Genomic DNA, 24,199 nt, shown 5'->3' with positions numbered 1-24,199 from the left:
GTCAGGGTCAACCTCAGAGCATGTGCAGAGACTTTGGGGGGAATCACCCTGGAGATAGCTCCACCTCTGCGACTTGCTGCTTCCTGTTGTGCGCTCTTCGTAGGGAGTTGCTGCTTGCGTGCAAAGGCAGGTTGCCATTCAAGTCTGCCTGAGGGAAGGTGCTGTTGCCGTTGTCCAGGATACTTGTGGCAAAATACAGCGAAGCTGGCTGGGACTTGAATGGCAGAGTCTTTGTAGGGGCTATCTCCAGGGTGATTTCCCCCAAAGTCTCTGCACATGCTCTGAGGTTGCCCCGGACGCGAATCTGCTGCACGCTGGGCTCCATCGTTTATTTACGCTACACTTTTCTACTTATGCTCATCACCCCAAATCGTTAACAAAAAGAATGAAATGCATAAGCCTCCAATTTTAACGTATCCATGCAACCCAGTGCTAAATAAATCTGTGGAGCTTCTCAGGCATCCAAGTCAGGGTTGTCCATGACTGTTGAAGAGGCTGCATTCTCCAGACCAGGCTGGGCAGGGAGGGAATAGGGAGGAGAGGGAGGCTAAGACAACAACTACTTCAGCTGGCGACGGTGGCGGCAGAGGGTGGAGGTAAGCGGAATACAGTCTCTTCATCTCAGCCATGCTAGGCAGCCAAAAGAGCTGCTTAGATCAAGTGGGGGCAGCTGAAGCAGAGGCAGTTCACCCAGAACAGGAGAAGTGTGAGGTTTCTGCCGAGCGACTGACCGGTTTTCACTTAATTACCACAATCAGGACTGCCAGAACTGCTGTCACTAAGTGGCTCAGTGACATGTTTTGCTTAAGGACCATTAGGCATACCAATGGAAATTGTGGCCCCAATTAGGGTTGTAAGTAACCCAAGGATTACTTGCTCAATTAAGGAATTGTTTTCTTTTGAGAGAAACAACATTAAATTCAATAGCAACCCCTTTGCTCACCTTGGGAAAGGCTATCCTTTGAAGAAAAAGAGCAGTTGCTAATCTTTAATAAAGCATCAAAATAGAACTATAGGTACAATCTGAGATAATGTGAGGTACACATTTTTAACGCAATGCCTACAAATTCAGCTCCTTCCCATCTCTTCTACCTTATCCTGGAATATTGGTTTTAGATACTTCATTTTATCTGTTTTTGGTCAAATTTATCTGTTCACCTAAGGCAGTGATAGCTAACCTTTTCGGCACCAAGTGCCCAAATTGCGTGCACATCCCCAAAATATAATATGTGCATGTCCCATGCACATGCATGCATGCCCCACACATGTGTCCTGCCCCCCCTGCACATGCGTGGCAGAGACCTGAAGACCAAGTGGCTGGCAGGAGGCATGCACACATGCGTGCCGGAGCTGAGCTGAGGCAATGATTTGCGTGCCCACAGGGCTTTATGTGCCATTACAGACTTAAGGTATTGCAGTGGCCAGGCTTGCATTTCTCTCCATACAAACTATTACATTTTTAAATTTTTTGGTAAAATTTAACTTATCATGGCAGCTACAGTGTCCTGTGATTCATAGGTTCCTCTTCTCTGTGTGCCTTAATATGAGAAGTTAACTTTTTCCTGGTTGCTTAATTTCTAGACCATAGTAATTGTTAGTTGTTACAGTAAGCTGCGTCATCACATTGCCGTATTTCATGTGGCTCTAGGCCAGGGGTGTCCAACCTTTCACCTTCCCTGGGCCACATTAGAAGATGAAAATTTGGTTTGGGCCGCACATAAAATAAAATAACAGTAACGATACCTGATCATCCAAAAAAACCATAGAAAACATAGTTAACGGCCAAACTCAAGCCAAAATACGGCCAAATTATTTTTATTATTTATTATTAATTATTTATTAAAAATTATTTATTTTTTATCACAGTTTTTTTATCACGGTTTATCATGGTTTATTTTCCGGCCAAATTTTGCGGGGTGGGCGGCGGCAGAAGCAGCGGCGGCGGTGGCAGCGGGGGCAGAAGCAGCAGCGGCAGCGGGGGCAGCGGCGGCGGGGGCAGAAGCAGCGGTGGCGGTGGGGGCAGAAGCGGCGGCCAGCGGCGGCAGCGACAGTATCAGCGGCGGCGGCGGCAACAGCAGGAGGTGGCGCTCCGACGGCGCCCGCCTTTTCTGTTGCTGCTTGGCGTGGCGCTCGCCTCGCCCCGCCTCGCGCCTGCTTCTCCTCCTCCTCCTCGCTGGCTCTTGCACGAAGGTTGGGGTGGGCACTGGGCTGCATTACGAGGTGACCTGGGCCGCGGGTTGGACAAGCCTGCTCTAGGCAATACACACTTCAGGAATGTTATAAATCTATATATTAGAGGGGGAATTCCTACGTATTATGAAAGATGACCTTAACAAAAAGAAGAAAAGACTATCTCACTCTCACTTTTGTAGATTAAGAAACATTTCCAAATGTGTTACCTTCTATACATAATCTAACATGAACCAGTTTGTGGGGGTGGGGAGAACAGTTTTTCTCTAGGAGTTATGCAAACAGTCTCATATTCCATTACTGGCAATACATTATTTTAAAAAGTTTATCAAGTATTTCTACTGTATGTATAAAATATACAGTAAATTACAAACGTAAAGTGTCCTTTGCCATCTTTGGTTAAAACTAATCCTATTCCTTATTCTTTCTTTTTGCTTTGTATAGCAAATTAAACTTCAGGATATCTGAGCAGAAATTATAAAGAATAAAGCCAATTTTTTTTTGTAAATCAAATGAAATTAACATTTAAGAAATGACAGCTGCAAAATGCTATTGAAACATGTTCACATTTGACCCAATACCATTTTCTGCTTTGAATTAAGTACCTACTTAGTTCCTTTTATTCCCATATTTATAGTGTCTTAAGAGTTCAGAATCTTAAGGATTCAAGAAGAGATCTGAATTAGTCTCCCCTTGTTATAAATTCAGTATTAGATATTTTTATAAAATGTAAAAAAAACAGAAACCTGAGAATATACAGTAACAATAAACCTTGGTTCACAACTAAACGTAAGAAGCTATGTCGTACCAAAGAGGAAGCCTACAGGAAAGGCAATAGAATACTGTACAATCAGGCCAGAAACGTATTAACAAGGGATATCAGAACAGCAAAAAGAAGCTACTCTAATTTTTCATGTTTTTTTTTCATGTTTTTTTATTTTTAATTTTTAAAAAATATTAACAAATGTGACATTTCCTTATGTGAGAAAAATTACATTTAGTATCTGGTATTGCCTCCTTTAGCAAAAACAATCTCAAGCAAGCATTTCCTATAGCTGTAGTTTTTGACATCAACTAGGAGAATTTTTTTCCCATTCCATGCATATTTTTTTCCAGCTGTGCAATGTTTGAGGTTGTTTTTTTTTCCTGGTTTGGTTTTTCATACATAGCCTGTTCCAGATCACTCTACAGCATCTTGATGGGCTTTGATTTGACCATTTCAGAACCTAATTTTTTTTCTTTCTCTTTCTCAGCCATTCCTTGGTAGATCTGTTGGAATGTTCAGTCATTGTCATGTTGCAAAGTCCACTTTCAGTTGAATTTCAGTTGTCTCACATTATCCTCAAGCATCTTTGGTACAATGAAGAATTGTACCAACAATGCTTTGATTTTCTCAAAACAGCTCTTCTGGCATTGTGTTATTAAACTATCTACCATCAACAGCACTTTGCTCCAGAGCAAACATTAATCTTGCCCTTATGTTCTTTATGGATAGTAAAGGTTCCATCCATAGATCTAATTTGTAGCTTCTTTTCATTGTGGACTGCCATTTTGTCACCAATAATGATAAGAACTGCCTGTTGTTACAGGATGAAATTCTGGGGTTCTTAAAGACTTCTTTCAACATCTTGCATTCTGTTCTTGGGCTGAACTTCCTGGAACAGCCTGGATTGACCAAGTTGACAGTTGTTTGAAATCTTGACAGTGGAATGCTCGATGTTCAATAGTTTTGTGATCTTATTAAATCCCTTTCCAGACTGATAGACATCTGTAATCTTTTTAGTGAGCTCTTTCATTCTAGGCATTGTGATACCACCCACTCCAGCAACAAAGATCTGCTCAGAGCTAAAAATCCTGCTTGGATTTTAGCTTCCTCTTGTCTCCATGGGCTGGATGAAAAAGCGATGTCCTGAACGGTGTAAGTTCCCTTCCATATACTGAAAGGCACTTCTTCAGTGGGGTGGATAGATTTAAACTCCATTGCTGCACTTTTCTCAACTTTCCTCCGTGCACAAAAGCCAACTTCTGTGGGGTGCAGAGACAAAGCTTAATTCAATTAATTGATTGAAGTCCGTCAATTGTCTCACACATGTATGTCAGGCTTCAGACTTGGAATGTTAAATTTCCAAGTGGGTCTCATTTTCCTATTATTGTCAGCAGAATAATTCACTATTATGCTGTAAACTTTATTCATAAACTTTATTCCAAAGGATTTGGAAGAGATGCTTTGCAAAACATTACAAATCTTAAAAGTAACATACAGTATTTTGGAAAACCTGTGCAGGTGCTTCACAAACTATCCCAGCTGCTTCTGCATAAATGTATGCACAGCTGCTTTACTGTGACTTAGAACAATATTATCTGCACATACAATATATGCTACCATTTAGGTCTTTAAAACCATTTTTGTGCAGATACTAATCCTCCAAATAAAAATAAGTTGACTTAATTGACGTTAATATTTCCTTCCCTTGGTATCCAATTAAGATCAGCCAGTACACTTGGATGAATATGTGAGAAATGATAAAGTTTATTCCAACAGGATGCAAATTGAATACTGTATATTATTTCAAATATATATCAAGCAAGTCTGACTGGCCTTTCAGCCAGAGGTGGTATTCAGCAGGTTCTGACCAGTTCTGGAGAACCGGTAGATCTCTGAATGAATCTGTGATTCTGTGAGCAACACAATCTGCCTGCCTGCTTTGCCTGATTTTGGGTAAAAGTTTCTCTTTTTTAATAAAAAATTCAATATATAAATATTTATAATATTTACATACAAGCCATGCCCAGCCAGTCACATGACCACCAAGCCACACCCACAAATTAAGCCATGCCCACAGAACCGGTTAGTGATCCCTGGGATCTAAAATTGGTTCCTGAGGTCCAAAAGGTTGGCAACCCCTGATATAAAGTATTTTTTTCCTATAACATTTTAAGAAGAGAAAACAAATTTGTTCCTTCACTTGATGTAAACGGTTCTTCCAGCAGCAGGCCACAAAGCTCAAAATCAGTGTCAGTGGAGGCAGCTCATGGCCACTTTCAGGCACAGGTCTTTGTTCTTTATAGACTAATGGAAATACATATTATTTCTATAATGAGCAAGTTTTCCTCATTATGATGCTTTCCTCATCTTGTTTCCAGCTTGCATTATCTTGCAGTTATACTGGTTATTAGTTCTGAGGATTGATGGGATTCATTATCTCCAGAAATAATGTCATCAATAAAATAGTTTCCTGAGTCTTGACTGATCTCTTCCAACTCTTTGTCGAATCTGACATCATCCAGGTTAACTTTACATGGAAGAGCAACACTGGAATTTATGACCATACATTTGTCTGTTTGCTCTTCTGCAGTTGGGAAATACAGTCTCTTCAAATCTTTTTCTCCAAAGTTCTGCAGTGGGACAAAATAAAGTGATAAGAAAAATGTAAATAAGTTTTTAAATAATTTAATAATCACTATTACAGTATTATAAAATATTGCTGAAACTATTTATTATACAAGGCCCTATCAAAAGTTGTATAGAGATAAAGCTAACTCACTGGAATTTAGAAGTACTGCTTAAATTCTGAAAAGATTATTAATTCTTGAGTGTTAGCCAGACCAGCCTAATTACTAGAATACACTTTAAAACTTAAATAATTGCACAAAAACTGACACCAAAACAATTGTTGGAATTCGAATAGGACTAAAAAACTGAACAGAGTCTAAAGCGAATTCATGGAACTCTACAGTTTGCTATCTTCACTTAGTCAGGAGTAAAAAATAAACATCAATATCAACAATCAATAAAGTGAAGAGAGATGAAATACAGACTGCTACCCAGTAGAATGGCTTCTGCTGTATGTCAGAGAGGGGATCTAGGTTCACAGCTGCCATTTCAGTGTAATACTTAATTTGGCTATTTAGAGTACTTGGGGAAAAAATGGGGTACTCATGAGTGGCCAATTATAACCTCAAATGAATCAAAATTCTCTGTCATTGTATCTTCCCCCTACAGAACAGCATCCTCGCAGAGATCTGTATGTGCTCACTCGCAACAGAATTTTAAAAGTTTCCACATGAACATAGGTGATATTTCTAGTCTACTTTTCCACAATTATTTTAATTGTATTTATTTTAAATAATATGTTAAATTGTTGATAAATACCTCTATGACCGCTGGAGTTTTACATTTAGGGAAGCGTGCATAGTTTATACATCTCCAAGCACAAGGAAATAAGCATATTATTAAAAACACAACAGCAGAAATAATGCCGAGGATGAAAGATGAAGATTCTCCTACAAAACAAAAAGAGAATCAAACTAAATTGAGTGAAATTGGGTTGTACAAGAAAGCAAAGTGGATTTTTTCTCATTAATAGCCTTGATGGCTTGTATCACGCAGGATAGAATTATACAGTTGCCTAGATACATACTTAAAAGTTTTTTTCCCTTCCGTTTTTGCTCATTGTAGTTTGGATTCAGAGTCCTAAATTTTTCCCCAATATACCTCCATTGAACCTAATTCAGCATTTTAGCTTTGTTACTATCAGGAGCAACTGATCTGTGAAACTCAACGTAATTACTTCCTCTCTATCAATAGAAATCAGCAGAGTCTCATCCCCATGAAAATAATTCATGTAGCAAGCACTACATGAGAACAGTGAAAGGGTTTACATTATATTTTTATGTAAATGTAGTTTTATAGCAAACCTACCAGCAACAGTGTTTAGCTACTCACAGCTTTTTATAGCACTCATACTACCAGACTTTGGTCAATATATGAAAACACAAAAACAAGCCATACAGTAAAATATTATCCATCTCCCCAACACAATATAAAGTAGCTTGCAAAACATATATAAGAAGCAAGTTCCAAATCTGAAAGCCCACCAGAATTAATTTTTCAATTCCTTCTGAAATATCACTAACAAAGGGGCCAGACACAACTCCAAAGAAGTCTGGCAAAATACAGGTAATCATCGATTTACAGTCAATTTTTAAACAACCATTCAAATTTATGACAGATTCAAAAAATATTACCTTCAACCTTTCCCAGATTTATGACTAACAAATTATTTTAATGCAAAAATAAGGACATCCAAATGTACATGGGCTCTGTGCATTTAACATAAAATTGAAAATAGCTTCTTATTGAATCTGCCATATTATGAAATACAATCCTTTTGAATCTTTCTCAAAATCATTCCAAAGAGTCACAGTTATATTGTTTATAAAAATCTGCTTTCAAGTCTGTGAACATTTTGAAGTTGTAGTTCTTTTATAAAAATTATGAATGTAATTTTACACTTTGAAACCCTAATATAACTAACAGGGACAATATAGATACTAAAAATGAGAGCAGAGATATAAGATATTCCAAATCAAATGTTAACATACCTTTGGCTGTTTTAATGCAAGTTTCATTGCTAAAAGCACTACTTTTATTATATATTTCAGAAAATGCTTGCACTTTTAAGCAATATAATGTTGAGGAGTGCAGATTTGAGATCATAAACTGTGATGGTTTATGTCTGAGTTCCTTCTGCAAAAAAACACAAAAGAGGGAATACATACATGGATAAACCAGACCAATAACTACATCGTAATAAATTCTGAGAAAAATATTTTAGCATTAGAAGCAATATACAGTATAATTGCAGAAATAAGGGTCAATCAATATGAAGAATAGGAAAATACTGGTGACAACTGATGGACTATCATTGGCACTATTTCCTAGTCAGCAGTATTTGAGAGGACATGTTTGAGTTTAATGCTTTCCACTTGAAGATATTGAATTGAAAAGGCAAAATTGTACGATATTATTTAAGGATTCTTTTTTTAAAAGATATATTAAGATTTAAAGATTCATTAAAAAAATATATTCACTATACTTGTACATAACTTGAAAATTATTTGAAAATATGTGAATACAGAAGCACAAACACAGCAAAAACAGGCACGTTTTTGTGGCTGTGTGTGTGTTTGAAAAGCACCATTGTGCGGCTAGTCATTTCTTTAGTGGAAATGTTATGAATGCACTGCAGTGTTGGCATGTCCTTAATAACTTGCAATTTGAATGTGTAACTATCTTCTGTTACTGGCATGCCAGTAATTTCTTCATCATCTTCCAAGTGGTCCAGTTGGACTGCAAAATCAGCAAAATTATCAAAGATTTCATAGGTTTTTAGAAGGTTTGAGGTAAAAGGCTTTGATTCAAATGTGTATTTGCTTTGGAACAATAAAAATGTTACCGTGATAGATGAAGTCCTGTACCAAACGTTGTAAGTCGGCTTATATATATTACTCATTGGGCTGTTTTCTGACTCTCCAGGAAAAGCGATGAAAACATCAATTGAATCCTTACTGGCATTGACTGAAACATTTGGTGGGCCCATTTTAGCTTTAAAATAATTTTATATTTATTAAATATTTAACATACCTAATATTGGAAGCTAAAACTCTAAAACTAAAGGAAAATTTCAAAACATTTTTTAAAAAAATACACTTTTTAACAGCCTCTGCCTGTAGGATAGTTGTATAATTCTAATTACATCCTTTTGAATATAACTGAAAATTGCCAGGAGCAATTCATGGTGAAATACTGCTACCACATTTCCATTCACTTCAGAGGGATTCTGATATTCCAGGCAATTGAGAAACCATTTTCAAACTGGAGTGGGTTGGTATTCATTCAGTCTTATTGTTCTGCCTGGTCTTTGTGTCCAATTGAGTTGCTAGGTAGAGTGTAAGGGACGATATGATTTTTCTTTCAAAATGGAAAGTATGAGTCAATCGTTTTGTATGAAGGTTTTTAAGGGAATGGGCACTTCAGGGTCTGTAAGCAACCTAAGCATCCAACCACATTTTTTTCCTTTTAAATATTCAGGAAATGTCATCCTCACTTACTATGCTTACTAGGAGGAGCTCAAATAAGTTATTTAAGGCCACAGGCTGCCCATCCTGCATATTAGTTAAGGAGAGTTTATACTTTAAAAAAAAAAACCCTCTGCTATAATATAAAGCTATTTTGTGCTTTATAAGTAAGCTTTCAAGAAGTATGTTTCTGTATGCATACACAAACATACACATTACTTACAAGCTACACTACAGACATTTTGATGAACAATATTATTTGTGTATTATTCATAAACAACAACAGAATGGATGTAAATAGTGAAACTTACTTTGTTCTATAGGATCAAATTGTAAGATTTTAGACCAAGGTGACTTATTATGACTATGTACTGCTTGCACACGGAGATAGTAAATTCCATTGGAGCCAATGACAGATGAGAGATCACAAAATCTAGTTTGAATATTTTCACATTTAGATACATTTTCCCAGTCCTTAGAAATATCTGAAGAATGACGGGCTTTGTTACCACTGTAGGAATAGAAAGTTAATTGAATGAAATATATACTTATCAGCACATTATATTCCAGCTCTAACCAAAGAGTAGTTCAATCTTTCTGTCTTTGGCAGTGAAAGACAGTGAAATATGTTAAACTGTCATATGTGTAGATAATCTCTGTTATCAATTAAACACACTTCGGCCCCACCAATGATGACACTTCATTGTCATCATTCTTATGGCAGCACATGTACATATGCACCCCCTACTAATCTTCAAACATTTCAGCATGCAGACATACACAAAGCTTCAAAACAATAAAAATAGTAGAAATGAGATGCAATATGAAAATAAGAAATACATAATAAGGATTCTTACTGAAGCAACTGTACTATGAGGCTCACATTTCCATCATATAGATTGTCCCAACGTAAGAGATGCTTCATATTCAAGCTATCAATTCGAAGATTTTGAAGACGAGGTAGTCCAATCCAAACTAAAAGGAGAAAAAAAATAATTTGAAATAGTTTTTAAAAACTACATACAAATCTCTAATCCAATTAAACAGGAAGCAAGAGTTGTGTTGGCCTCTTACATTACAGTAAACCATGTTAAAGGCAGATTCTCCAATATTAGCAAATTCCTGTTCTCATCAGATTTCTACAAGAAACCCTTTTTCAGAAGTTGACATTTTTGCTCGATTTACTAAACTTCTTCACTAGTTTTTGAGAAGAAAATAAATACCGTAAATCAGGGGTCTCCAAACTTGGCAACTTTAAGACTTGTGGACTTCAATTCACAGAATTCTTCAGCCAGCTATGCTGGCTGGAAAATTCTGGGAGTTGAAGTCCACAAGTCTTAAAGTTGCCAAGTTTGGAGACCTCTGCGTAAATAGCATATACTCTTCAATAGCCATCTAGCTCCTATTAAGAAAGACATTACTAGAGTGCTGCTGAATTTCTACTTTCTTGGCTTAATAAAATATACCACAGTTACCAACTGCCCTATCCCTTTGTCAGTCCTTAAGGGACACTCCTTAAGGTATCCACTTTAATAGTTGTATTAGAGAATTCTCCAAGAAAGATTGGAAGAAAGGGATATAGGTAAGATAATCAGACTAACTCCTTTCCCATATCTTGATTACAGTAGAATAGAGGGAAGAAAACATGATTCTAAATGCCATATTGTAAATAAAATGCTATGATTTTTTTTTTTTAAAGCAGGTTTCAAGGGATTTCCATGCTTAAAATGAACACAGAAATACATACCTTTAGAAGTCTGAATACAATGCATGGGACTGTAAAAAGAAATGTGATCTTCCATATGTGCTTTAACTTTCAAACAATAAGTAGTTTCTGGTTCAAGATCATAAATGATTCCACCTGGAAAAATTGATTGTGTTTTTTCCTAGACACAATTGAATTTATTGTTAGTTATCATTATTGTAGTAATTGTATTACTATTATTGTAATACTATAACAATGTTGACAATAATTGTTGCAGAAAGTTAAAATTAGATGTGTTATTGGCTTAACATGGGTAAGTTGATATCTTAAAGTTGTCAAACTTGAAAAATACAGATGTAGAAAAATCAAATTCAGAAAACAGCTTCACCCCTCCCCAAATGCATATAGAATGACAATGTGGTTCTGTTTGTTGTTCTTTCCTTCTCTGTAGTGAAGATGTTCTTACTAGATCTTTTTGTGGATTTGACAAAGGCACAGTTGGGATAGCTTCGTGTTTGGAGTACTTGATATGTTTTTGTTTTGTTTTCCCTCTTTGCTTGTGGGCAAACTTTCAGCTTGGTGATGTAAGGTTCTGTTTACTCCCAGTGTGTGCTCCAGTGGGTGGTGGGAGTCAAAAGATAAATACTGATCTCTGTGTGTGGGTTTCTTATATGCACTGCACAGTCAGAAAGGCCTGGCTTTGTCCCTTAACATCCCCTGGTGTGAACTTAATGTTGCTTTCCACACATTGATGTTTTTACTTTACTTCCTATGTTTTAACTTTGACCCAAGTATCCTTAATGTATCTATACCAATGGGTGGATGGAATTCCTGTGAAAGAAGGAAAAGTCCTTTGATTCTACTTCTTCCATGTAGACATTGGCCACGATGGGAGACAACAGGCAAGCTCATAGCTCAGCAGTGCTTTTCTCCTTAGAGTTGCTCGGATCATCCAGAGAGCGGGTGGTGTTTCAGTCTCTGCTGTTGTAGGCTGAGCTTAATTCTTGAGGAACGCTCCTCCTTCCATCACGTGACTCCATTACAGCATTCCCCAGTTTATGCTCAGCCTCGTGCAGAGTAGGCAGTGTTTTTCAGTTCTCTTGGCCGTCTCAAGAAAGCATTATTTTGACTCGTTACCTTTCTTCTTATCAGGTTGTATTGGTTTATTTTTCTCTCAGCCCTGCGCAGTTGGTTTTGGATTCTAAATTCCCCTGGGAAGCCTTCCCTAGCCCCAGGGGGTGCCAGGGGGAAGGCTAGTTAACTTTCCAAGCTACCCCCCCCCCACCCCTTCCTTATTGCCTTTCTGCCGTTTTCTTCCTTCGTTCTGCCTAACAGACTTCATTTGATTTAAACGCTCCAATTTGCTCTGTTTTCCCCCCCCCCACCGAACGCTGCTTTTCTTATCTGTCCGACGGTTGTTTGACTCTTCCTTACTTGTCCTCCCCCTGGGGACCTTGGATTGCCCCTGGGGAGTTTTCTGGCCGCTGTTAAGGAGCCCTGTAAGTCCACGTCGCAGGCGGCCGCCATTTTAAGAGCCGCCTCGTGGTCGGGCACAATTTTGTTTTTTCCTCCTTATCTTTCTGATTGCTGCAGCGCGCCCCTACTCAAGCAGCAGGACCCGCAGGCCTGCTCAGAGTCATTAAAGTTGTGAATTTTGCCTTGTTTGCTTTGGAGGCTAGTTCTCTGCCTCCGTTTGTTGGCTTCTCCCGCAGCCTGCCTTAGCTGGCGCGGCTTACTTTTCACCACTTCCACCCAGTCCCGCCTGGGAAGGCAGTATGGTATAGGCCTAGCTCTCACCTTAAGGCCTCTGGTGTTCCTTGGTCGATTGGACCAGCTTTCTCTTTTTCCTCTCATTTCCTTCTGATATATATATATATATATATATATATATATATATATATATATATATATATATATATATATATATATAAAATATAGAAATATAGATTCATAAATAATAATAATAATAACAATAATAAGACTAGAGGAAAATAAGAGACAGAGAAAGAATTTCTCATTTCAATAAGTTAAAATAAATAAATAAATAAGAAAGGGGGGGGGCGTAAAAGAATTTCCCAGGGCTCCCGGCCTTGTTGTAGGTCGACCCCTAGGCGCGCCAACCGCCTCATATTGATCCTTATCTTACTCAATTATCTAAAAAGGGCAGAAGGCAATCCTTCCAGAGGCCCTTCTTTGAAGGCCAAATCAAAAACCCACCATCTGCGCAGGCAGGCTAAGGATTCCTCCAAAGCCTCCCAGAGGGACGCCTTAAGACCGGCCAGACGAACACCAGAGGCTACCTTCACGCCCACAGCCGCCGGCCTACGCCAGGAGGAACCTCTCATTCAGGAGGTTCCGGAGCACCTGAGATCCTGGATGGAGTTGGCTATCTGCCAAGGAATTGCGGAAGGACTCCAACAGATGGTTAGGCCTGGTCTACCTCCGCTGGCCACCGAATCTGAGTCTCATTCAGTAAGATCACTCCCACTCAGATCGGAACTGCCCCAGGATCAGGTACCCCATCAGGGGGAGGTTTCCCCCTCAGTAAGGGAGGAGGAGGAGGAGGCGGAAGGGGACCTAGATCTGTGCAGGGAGGAGGAGGAGTTTGACTTGGGGTCCCTACAATATAACGAACCCCTTTCCGACATAGAACCATCAGAGGCAGAGATGTCCGAGGATGAGGGTCTCACCCCCGACCAACCCGCCTTTGTAGGGCTCTTCAAGCCCCAACTATTCAAATCCCTCCTGTTCAAGGCCAGGAATATATCGGGTCTAAAGACTCAAATCCCCTCTGACCCCCCTCCTCTTGCTCCGGAAGGTCCAGAGGATTCCATTTTTAAACAGCCTGTTGTGGAGGCCGAGGTCATCCCAACCCCCCCATCTTCCTTGACCTGGTGTCCAAGCAGCGGCCCCCCCTGCCCCTTCGGCCCATGATAAAAAGTTTTTCAACCTAGATCCAGAGTTTCCAACCTATTGGGCACCCCGGAAGTTGATGAGCCCATCGTGGGTCTGGCCTCTTCCTCCACCCTCAGCGACCCCCTAGAGGCCCTGAGGCCAGAGGAGAAATGGTCGGAGCTGGCCTTACGCCGAGCTCACCAGTCAGATGCTTGGGCAATCAGATCGGCCACGGCCGCCTCCTTCTTCATCAGGTCATCCATTCGCTGGCTTTGATTTCCGGTTTGTCGGCTTCGCGAGCGGCAGGGATTTGCGAAGCTGCGCGATCCCTGCCGCTAGCCGTTTTTGGGGCTCCGACCCAGACGGGTACGGAGCTAGGCTGCCCTGCAGGGGCAGCTGAAGGTAGGGGATCCGGAGAAGGGTTTGGGGGTGTTGCAGACCCCCTCCCGGCCGGCAGAACCCCCTTTTCCCAGGACGGTGCAGCGGCGGTCCGTAATGGCCGCCACAAAGAAGCTGGCAGCTGGGTAAGAATGCGCAGGAGGAAGTGGAGAAAGTGCTTGAGAGGAGAAAGTTTTTCTTGGTTCCTAGGACTCTAAGACATATTTAACAAAATTCCTGAAAAGCATGACTTTCTGAATGATACCTTCGAGAAGAGGAAAAAAGCGGCAGTTTAATGGTGCTGAAAGGATAGCTTACCCTCTTTTTTTACGGAATAAAAAGTGAACATTAAGAAAATCCATTCGCTGGCTTCGCCAACTTAAGCAACATGTCCCAGCCTCCAATGTCCGAGCCCATCAGGACATAGCCAAGATTACGGCCGCAGCCGAGTTCTCGGCCGACACTACCTTTCACTCCGTCAAATTTTCCACCCGTGCCATTTCCTCCCATGTCTCTGCCCGCCGTCTGCTCTGGCTAAAGCACTGGCAGGCATACCTCAAGAATAAAGTAAAATTGGCTTCCGCTCCCCTCGTGGAAAATAAATTGTTCGGACCATCTCTGGATCGCCTTTTAGTCGAAGGAAGGAATAAGAAAAAATTCCTTCCATCCCTCATCCGCAAGTCAGAGCCCAGATCCCTGCAGCCCTTTCAGAGAGCTCCATTTCGTCCCTTTTTCCAAACCTTCTCTCCCAGGTACCAAAGGCACAGCCTCAGGACAGGACCGACTCCTCTGATAGGCACAGAAGGGGCGGTAACTTCAAAAGGCCTTTTCGTGGCTCTGACAACAGGCCCTTCAGGCGCTCCAGATAAGCCACCAGATTTAATTCCCATTGGCGGGCATCTTAAGACCTTCGCCAACCAGTGGGACTCCTCCACTTCTGACGCCTGGGTTAGGGACACCATCAGGTTCGGCCTTGCCCTCGAATTTCAATCTCCCCCCCCGATTTTTCAGGCCATGTCCCCTCTCCAAGAACCACACCAAGCGCAGCCTCATGGACTCAGCAATTCAGCACCTACTTGACATACAGGCCATCCAGCCCGTTCCTCTGTCTCAAAGAGGACAGGGATTCTATTCCCACTTATTTGTGGTCCCCAAACACCCGGGGGGATGGAGAGCGATTTTGGATTTAAAGCGGCTTAACCGCCATCTCGTATACCGCAAATTCAAAATGAACACGTTGCAATCCATCCTGCTGGGCGTTAGACAGGGAGACTGGTTGTCATCCATTGACCTCTCTGAGGCATACCTACACATTCCAATCCGACCCTCTCATTACAAATATCTGCGTTTCTGCTACAATAACCTCCACTTTCAATACGTGGCTCTCCCATTTGGGTTGGCCTCTGCCCCCAGAACCTTTACCAAGGTCCTGGCCGCTCTAGCTGCCCACCTCAGAACCCTCCCGGTGCGCCTCCACTGTTACCTGGATGATATCCTCATCCTATCCCCTTCCAGGGACCAAGCAGTGAGGGATACCCAAATTACCCTAACCTCTCTCCAGGAACACGGGTTCCTCATCAATTGGAAGAAAAGCCAATTATCCCCCTCCACCAGGATAACCCACCTGGGGACGGTAACTGACACTGTGAAAGGTTCCTATCTCCGGAGAGAATCCTCAGCATCCAAAAATCTGTCAGAAACATCAGACGCCTTAAGAGGGTTTCCCTTCTGGAACTATCCCAATTACTGGGTAAAATGATATCTTGTCTTTCCATTATTCCCTGGGCCCGTTTCCATTCCAGATCCCTCCAGTGGTTCCTGCTCCCATACCAAAGAACCGGATCAAGCAATTCAAAACGCAAGGTCAGGGTCTCACCAAGGGTGCTCACCTCCCTCCTTTGGTGGAGCAAAGCATCTATCAACAAGGGCTGCCTCCTCAAGGAGCCCCCAAGACTCACCATCACCACAGACGCCAGTCTGTCCGGATGGGGCGCTCACCTACAGTCCCTTACAGCACAGGGCAGATGGTCAGCGACAGAGAAACTGTGCAACATAAACTGGTTGGAGCTTCGCGCCGTCCATCTGGCCCTCCACAGTTTCCTCCCCCAGGTATGCGGCCGCCACGTTCTCATCCTCACCGACAACATCACGGCCAAAGCCCACATCAACAAGCAGGGGGGCACTCAATCATCACGCCTAATGAGGGAGGCCAAGCGCCTCTGTCAGTGGGCGGAGTCTCATCTCCTTTCCCTCAGGGCGGACCACATCTCGGGTATCTCCAACACCCGAGCAGACTGATTGAGCAGGGCCACCATAGACCAGTCGGAGTGGCGCCTCCACCCATCTCTATTCAGGGAGGTGACATCCATTTTCGGTCCACCAGTAGTAGACCTGCTTGCCTCCCCCCTCAATACCCAACTTCCAAGGTTCGTTTCAAGATTCCAATCCCCAGGGGCGGAGGACCACAACGCCCTTCGGTGTCCGTGGCCCAAGGGCCTCCTTTATGCTTTCCCTCCTCTGGCGCTGGTGCCCATAGTCCTTCAGAAGGTACTTCACGAGAAGGCGGAACTGCTTCTTGTAGCACCTTATTGGCCCCGTCGCCCTTGGTTCGCGGACCTCCGCAGCCTATCAGTAGCCCCTCCCTGGAGAATCCCAGCAGACAGACTCTCCCTGTCTCAAGGTCCCCTTCTCCACCCGAATCCCCAATGGCTTCAACTAGCCGTCTGGAGGTTGAGCGGGAACGTTTGAAGAAGGAAAACCTCTCTAACAAGGTCATTGATACCATTTTAGCAGCCAGGCGACCCTCAACCACAAGGATTTACGACGCCACCTGGACCACTTTCCGTAAATGGTGTGTCAAGCTTCTTATTGACCCAACTGCCCCCTCCATTGCCCAAGTACTTGACTTTCTCCAGGAGGGTCTCAGCAAGGGGCTGTCCCCCAATACACTAAGACGTCAGGTAGCAGCCTTATCTACAGTCATCTCCTGTAAAGAAGTCAGTTCCCTCTCTCACCATCCCCGTATTCGGGCCTTTCTGAAAGGGGCCACAAATTTACGTCCTCCGTCCCTTCACCGGTACCCAACCTGGGACCTCAGCAGGGTCCTTACTTCCCTCACAAAGCCACCCTTCGAACCCTTAAGTGAGGTTTCTCTTCAGTTCCTATCCTACAAAGTAGTTTTCCCGGTAGCGATCACATCAGCCCATAGGATATCAGAGATCGCTGCACTGTCCGTTAGGAAAGACCTTTGCGTCTTCCATCCCGACTGGGTGGTCCTCCGGCTTGACCCTTCCTTCTTGCCCAAGATTAATTCGGTCTTCCACAGGGCTCAAGAACTTATCCTCCCCAATTTTTGCCCCAGGCCAACTCATGAAAGGGAGAGACTATGGCACACTCTGGACGTCAGACGTGCCTTGCACTGAGACCTTCCGTAAGTCCGAGGCCCTGTTTATATCCTTCCAACCAAAGTCACAGGGGCTCAAGGTCCCTCCAACCACCATAGGCCGTTGGATAAGGGCGGCCATTGCCAAAGCATACCAGGCTCAGGCCCTCCAGGTGCCCAGGGGTATCATGGCTCACTCCACTAGGAGTGTGGCAACTTCAGCTGCCTGGGCTACCCAGGCTCCAATAATCGACATTTGCCGGGCAGCGACGTGGGCCTCCCCATCACCCTTCATTAGGCATTACAGGATTGACAGGTATGCCTCAGCTGAGGCTTCTTTCGGTAGAAGGGTTCTTCAGAGGGTTCTCAGGGAACCCGAGGGGACTACAGACCAGACGGCGCCCCTCCCATAGGACAGGCCCAGCTTTGGTATGTCCCACTGTCTGGATGATCCGAGCAGCTCTAAGGAGAATGGGCATTGGTTCTTACCTGACACGCCATTTCTCTTTGAGCTGCGAGGATCATCCAGCCCCTCCCTTATCTTTCACCGTCTGGTGGGGTCTTGTTTCGGCCAATGAACCTTTAAGTCTAGTAAGATGAGAGCACGAATTTCTCTTCCCTCTCGCCTTCGCATAAACTGGGGAACACTGTAATGGAGTCACGTGATGGAAGGAGGAGCGTTCCTCAAGAATTAAGCTCAGCCTACAACAGCAGAGACTGAAGCACCACCCGCTCTCTGGATGATCCTCGCAGCTCAAAGAGAAATGGCGTGTAAGGTAAGAACCAACGCCCATTCTCTATAAAAAAAATTTTTTTTGTATTTGAAATAGAATGGTGGTCCAGCGTAATACATATACAGTCTGGGCTAAAGTTGGTTCTATCACCTAATGTGTTGTCTTATAGTAGTTTCCTCACCCCTTTGACTACTTCAGTTGTGGGAATGCAGGTGAAAAGTGACATCATAAGAAACCATTGTTTCATCAGGGTTCAGTTCCTGAACCTTGCTGACAATGTCCTATGAGTTATTGGTGTAATGGGTGATGCTGCCAACCAGAGGAGCTAATAAGGTGGCCAAATGTTTTGCAATGTTGTAAGTGTCTGAGTTGATGCTGCTGACAATTGGCCTGAATGGAGTTCCTTCTTTCTGTATTTTAGGGAATCCATATATGCATGGAGCAGCTTCCCCAGGGCAAAGGCAGTATTTTGACTTGTCAATGTCACTGTCCTTCAGTAGTTGTTGCAGGCAATCCATAAATTATAAGTGTTGGCAGGATCTCTCTTCAAAGCCTAATACTTAGCAGTATCCTTTAGTAAACTGTTCACCTTGACTTTGTAGTCATTTCTGTTCAGGACTACTATGCATCTTTCTTTATCAGCTGGCAAGATGATGACACTCAGGTCTCTTCCTAGGGATGTCACTGCTTACTTTTCTTGAATTGTGAGGTTGGAAGGGAATGTTTTGGCACCGATGAGAGCAGTTAATATCTGATCTATCTTCCAAGTAGAATTCCCATATTATTCATAGCAAAGCAGCCACCCCAATGCAGAAGTGTTTACTGTTTCTCATATCAAAATGCCATCTGCCACTGCAGGGCAAAAGCGATGTACATGTTTTGTACTTGTGGAAAAATCAAAGGTATGGGGAGAGGAAACTGGGCAATTCTGAACAGAAACACAGCAGAGAACTAATTTTCACTTTTCTGCTCCAACATCTTTTTCTACTTCAATAACAATATGAATTGGGAAGGAACTTTGATTACAGGTAAACATAACCAATTGTTTTTCTTTATATAGCAAGCATGATATAAATTTGAGTGCACAAAAATAATGAAAACTCAAATATTTATGAAGTTATGAAGATCCAAGCAGTCTTATTGGTTAACTCATCCCAGATCATCCCACTAGACTGAGTCTCATGCAACTTGGCTGGACTTGCCCAGTTGGAGTCCAAGTCGTAGTGGATCTGATAGACTTTATCTGGCAGACAGCCAGAATATTCCTTCCAGCAGCCCTGCACATTGTCCTGTGGTTTGTCCCTGTCCAATAGACAGTTTGTCTAGATGGCAATTAGGGCTTTGGTTGAACAATCCACTAGATACCCAGAATCTCTCTGGAATCCCGCTGGGTCTAGCAGTTGTCTGGGTGAGGCCCTATCTCCCCAAAGGGGAAGAAGCACCAATGTTCTGGAAGACTAGAGTGATCTGTCCATGGTAATGTCCTCCTCTACCTGATCAACGGGCCCTGAGGAGGGGAAAAACTGATTTAATGTGCAACTCTAATTTGTATTATGCCACCATGATACAAATGATTTGGGATAGATTCATGCTAACCACGGAAGCCATGAGCTCCTGCATGGCTACAAACTCTATGCCACCAGCTGGCAGATTTCGCTAGGAAAGAATCAAGGAAGAAATATACATGCTGAATATTTAAGTTATTTCAGACCTAATTCTCATAGGTAACTTAAGAAAGTTGTCAAGCACGATGTAGCTCTATTGAAACTCCACATTTGTATACTAAAATAAAAAGCTATTCTGGGATCCTTGGGGCTCACTGAGCCTGATGATTTTCTTGCAGACATTTTATTATTCAACTAGGTAACATCATTAATCCTAGAAGGGAGTAACGTTTGCTCTTATTTTTATATACTAAAAATGTCCCAGAATTCAAGATAACTTTTGAGCAAATAGTTAAGTACACTTTAGGAAAAACTGTATTTCTGAAAGAAATGTAGAAACCCATTTCATGTACACTTCTATCATAATGGTTTCTATGCACACACACATACATAAAGATCTCAGCAAATATTAATCATATAAGAAGCAAACATGTTACCTTAGAATGGGTTGCATTTTTCCAGATAGTTAGCTGATATTTTAACGTGTCTAGCGTCCACATTTTTTTTTGATCTGCCTCAGGATGTAAAATATTGATTTTTACATCTCCATATATTGATTCAAACCACACTTCTGGAGGACCCACTTGAGCTATAGATGAAAATATCAGCAGAAAAGATTAATAGTACTCACTGTGAATAATTTATACATTGTACTAAACCATAGTCCTAGGATAGAAGAGGGTGGGATACCTATTGTCATCCATACTGGCATCAAGATGCATTATTTCCTAAATTTTATTAACTTGTTTGTGGTTAGGTCCAAAGGGTCATTGGTCTTACTATTGTGTCCCATTCCTCCCCATCCCTATCAGTATCCTTGCCAGAGTTTCTCAGCCCATCTACTAAGGTTGTAGAATTCCCCAAACTGATGTTGGATGTCTACAACTTGCATTCACTAGAACAGCCCAGGAATTAATGATTACCAGGACAACCATAGACCTGCCTCTTAACTCACCATTCCCTTGGCTATATCTCTTTGCCCTGTCTCCTAAGATCAGGGATGTCAAATTCGCAGCCCACAGGCTGAATGCATCATGTGCTGGCCATGCCCATGCCCGGTTTAGCAAAGAGGGGAAAAAGTCACGATACATCACGTAACGCCGTGAGTTTGGCAACCCTGCCCAAGATCATTCCTACAATACAATACCCTTTGGTGACCACATAATTTCTGCAGCTGCATTGGTTGCTGATTGGTTTGCAAAAGCTGTCAATTATCTTTAAGGCCCTATATAGCTCTGAATTAGGTTATATGTAGAATTGCTTCTTCCCATATTAATTTGCCTATCTAATCAGGCTGAATATGGTCCATACTCTCCAGATCCTGTCTATACAAGAAATCCATCTGACTGACAGTCTCAAAAACTGATATTTTGATTATTGCTCTCATACCCTAATTGCCTCCCCACAGAGATCCTTCTTTCCCATCCTGATTTAAACAGCAATCAAGACCACGTTATGCCACTAAGCATAGGAAGACAAACGTTGTAACAGAAGATTTTAATTGGGTAGACAGGTGTTTGTGTATATTTGTTGCGTAATTCTGAATCTGTATATGGGTTATTTTAGAGGTAGGTTTTTTAAAGGCATTTTAAGGCATCTTCTTACTCTGCGAAGCATTAAAACAAAAATAAAGTAAGATGAAATAGTTTATTTACAGCATAGTGGAATGCCAAAGGTAAAAATTATTATGAATTAGTCCACAAATCATGGTTAAAAAAATGGCATGATATAATGTGTGAACCCAACCATAGGTACTGTCTCCAGTTCAGCAGGCTGAAACATAAATATAATTAAAACAAATGACAACTAAATATTTATTGTAGCTTTTTAAATCAAAACTTTGTAACACCTTTGCTTAGAAGCAGTACCTATATCTTGGTCCAAGATGAGAGCAGCAACAATTGCCATACCTTATTCCCTGTCCTTGCATAGTTCCTCTTGCTGACCTGCTCCTCCACTTTTCAACAAATAGAATGATTCATTGTGCTTAATAGTAGCTAAAGAAAGTAGGGTGGGACTGGGGTCAGTGACAATATCAAGCTTCATTGGCAATAGCCAAGAATTGTCACTGAGTTCTCCTTTATTTAATTTCTACCTGAGCATATTGGATAGCTTTACCTGGTTCTCCATAAATTTCCTCTTTATTCCATGAAACAGTTAGGAAATTAAAAAGCAAGTTAATTATTTAAAAGGCAGCAATCAAGACTTTAGAACCCAATGACCAAGAAGGGTCTAGGAAAAAATAGGTTGCCCATGGCTGCCTCAAGTGGTTCGAGTAGGTCCCAAATAAGAAAGACAGCTGGTAGAAAAAAGACAACTGCTTTGGAATATGGCACCTGGCAATCCTACTCAATGGTTGCCATTGTGGGCAATCAGCCATTTCTTATCCACAGGTGCAAAGAAAAATGTATTTTTTTTAAAAAAGGGAATGATCAAAGTTGTCCTGTTTTGGGTTTCAATCTCAAACCCATTCAGTTCCTAGGTGAAAATAGCAAAATCCCCTCAAGGCTGAACAGATAATGGCAGGCAAGGCAAGGAATGTAAATCAAAACAGAGTCCCTTGGAAAGCTTCACTTTCAGTAGGAACATACAGAAGGGAAGCCAAATCCATTGTGAAGTTCAGAGAGCCAAGGCAGGTTTGTCAGCTATTCTAAAAACCAGGAGACACCATAGCAAGAGATCTTGACAGTTGTTTCCAGGAGAGAAACACGTATCAGCGATATTTCTTCAATCAAGCTTCAGCCAGCTGCCTTTAATCAAGGGATTTACTCCCTTGCTCAGCAGGGAACTTCATTGAGGGTCTTTGCTCCATTCTTTGCTCTACTCACAAAGTCCAAGGGCTTGAAGGTTGTCCAACCTTATCTGACTGCTCCAGCTGGTCCAATGGTATCTGTACTTGATCAGCCTCATGTGATTCCTGCCTTGGGGTCCCTGAGGCTGACATTCCAGTGGTTCAGCTGGAGCAGTTTCTTCAGAGTCTGAATCCCGGGGCCATGACAAAAGTAAGATGGAAGAACTAGTCTGAACCTCCATAAAAACCAGAAGCTTGCTAGTTGTAAAAAAAAAAGTGCTAATTAAATGTGTTGACAACTAACACCATGTGGTCAGAAATATCAAAGACTAAAAAAAAAAAAGAAGGTTCAAATTCTATTCAACCATGAAGGGTTGAGGTAGTTCGGGATCATCCACTTCTGGGCAAGAACTCAATTTCACCTTAAAAAGAGGTGTCTTTAATCATTCCATCATTGCAGATTTCAACAGAAGCCCTTCACTTGAAAAAGGATACAGAACTACTCTTTCATAATACCATGTTCACACATCATGCTAAACTATAGATTGTTTTAACTATGTTTTACTGGACAATATTCATAATTAGTGTTGGTCTCTTTCACAATGGATGTTAAAACAAAAGTATTCCATAATGAGTGTGGAAATCCCTCTAATTGTGCTGCGGACTTCTGATACAAAGGTCCAAAGTTTGCAGTGCCACTTCTTATCATTGTGAGACAGTGAATATATAAAAATGGCAGCAGATACCCTAACACTGCATTTTAATAAAGTCAAACATACAATATAACCCTGCCTCCAACTATCTTTCAGAATGGAGCACGGACAATAGAGTCCACCACTTCATAATCTCCTTGTATATATTTCCCATGAAAAGTTAAATGTAATCCCAAGACACTGACAGGCTTCTTAGTTCTGTTCTACATATTACTTATTTTTATATTTAAATATAACTGCAAACTTTAATTCGAGAGCATGAAGTACTCCAGCCTTTGTTACTATGAGCCACGGTGGTGCAATGGTTAGAGTGCAGTACTTCAGGCTACTTCTGCTGCCTGCCGGCTGCCTGCAATTTGGCAGTTCAAATCTCACCAGGTTCAAGGATGACTCAGCCTTCCATCCTTCCGAGGTTGGTAAAATGAAGACCCAAATTGTTGGGGGCAACATGCTGGCTCTGTAAACCACTCAGAGAGGGCTGTAAAGCACTGTGAAGTGGTATATAAGTCTAAGTGCTATTGCTATTCTGTAAATTCTCTAGCATTAAAGTTAAATAACACGAGCTTAAACAAATATTAGCAGAGTGCACTGTGAGTGTACGTTCCTTCTGTCTCACTTTTCCTCTGATGTTAGCCCAAGAAGGAAGAAATATGGATGTTTATAGCTATACTTTTAAGAAATTAAGAAAACAGCAATAGCACATTTCTTGCAGAAAGAGGAACTGTCATTTCGAATGCAGGGTAGAAAGAGGGAAAGAGCCTGCATCTTTTGTGACATTTATTATTTTTTAAATGAAAGATTAAGAGATAATCACAGAGCTCTTGGGAAATGTTTGTATATCAAGGAAAAAGAGAATTTGGCATGAAAGGAAGGTGGCTAATGTAAA

General features: G+C 41.6%; 1 protein-coding gene across 2 annotated transcripts in view; it reads right to left on the bottom strand.

Annotated features, from left to right (window-relative positions):
* Window positions 1-4,370: 4,370 nt before the first annotated feature.
* Window positions 4,371-24,199, bottom strand: part of IFNAR1 (interferon alpha and beta receptor subunit 1) — a 28,195-nt gene continuing 8,366 nt past the window's right edge. For both annotated transcript variants that reach the window (XM_087966721.1, XM_087966722.1), the window contains exons 4-11: window positions 20,247-20,398; window positions 10,799-10,937; window positions 9,909-10,026; window positions 9,363-9,562; window positions 8,430-8,578; window positions 7,576-7,720; window positions 6,344-6,474; window positions 4,371-5,586 (exon numbers count right to left, since the gene is read on the bottom strand). In XM_087966721.1, coding sequence (XP_087822847.1) covers window positions 5,341-5,586; window positions 6,344-6,474; window positions 7,576-7,720; window positions 8,430-8,578; window positions 9,363-9,562; window positions 9,909-10,026; window positions 10,799-10,937; window positions 20,247-20,398 — 1,280 coding nt within the window. In that variant the 3' untranslated portion in view covers window positions 4,371-5,340. The remainder of the gene's footprint in view (window positions 5,587-6,343; window positions 6,475-7,575; window positions 7,721-8,429; window positions 8,579-9,362; window positions 9,563-9,908; window positions 10,027-10,798; window positions 10,938-20,246; window positions 20,399-24,199) is intronic.

Source organism: Notechis scutatus, chromosome 5 (genome assembly GCF_049901735.1).
Source record: "Notechis scutatus isolate UNSWTSFEM ecotype Mainland chromosome 5, rNotScu1.2, whole genome shotgun sequence".
In the NCBI taxonomy this organism is placed as follows: Eukaryota; Metazoa; Chordata; class Lepidosauria; order Squamata; family Elapidae; genus Notechis; species Notechis scutatus.
The sequence above is the reverse complement of the archived record's forward strand: the minus strand, read 5'-3'. Positions and strand labels throughout refer to the sequence as shown.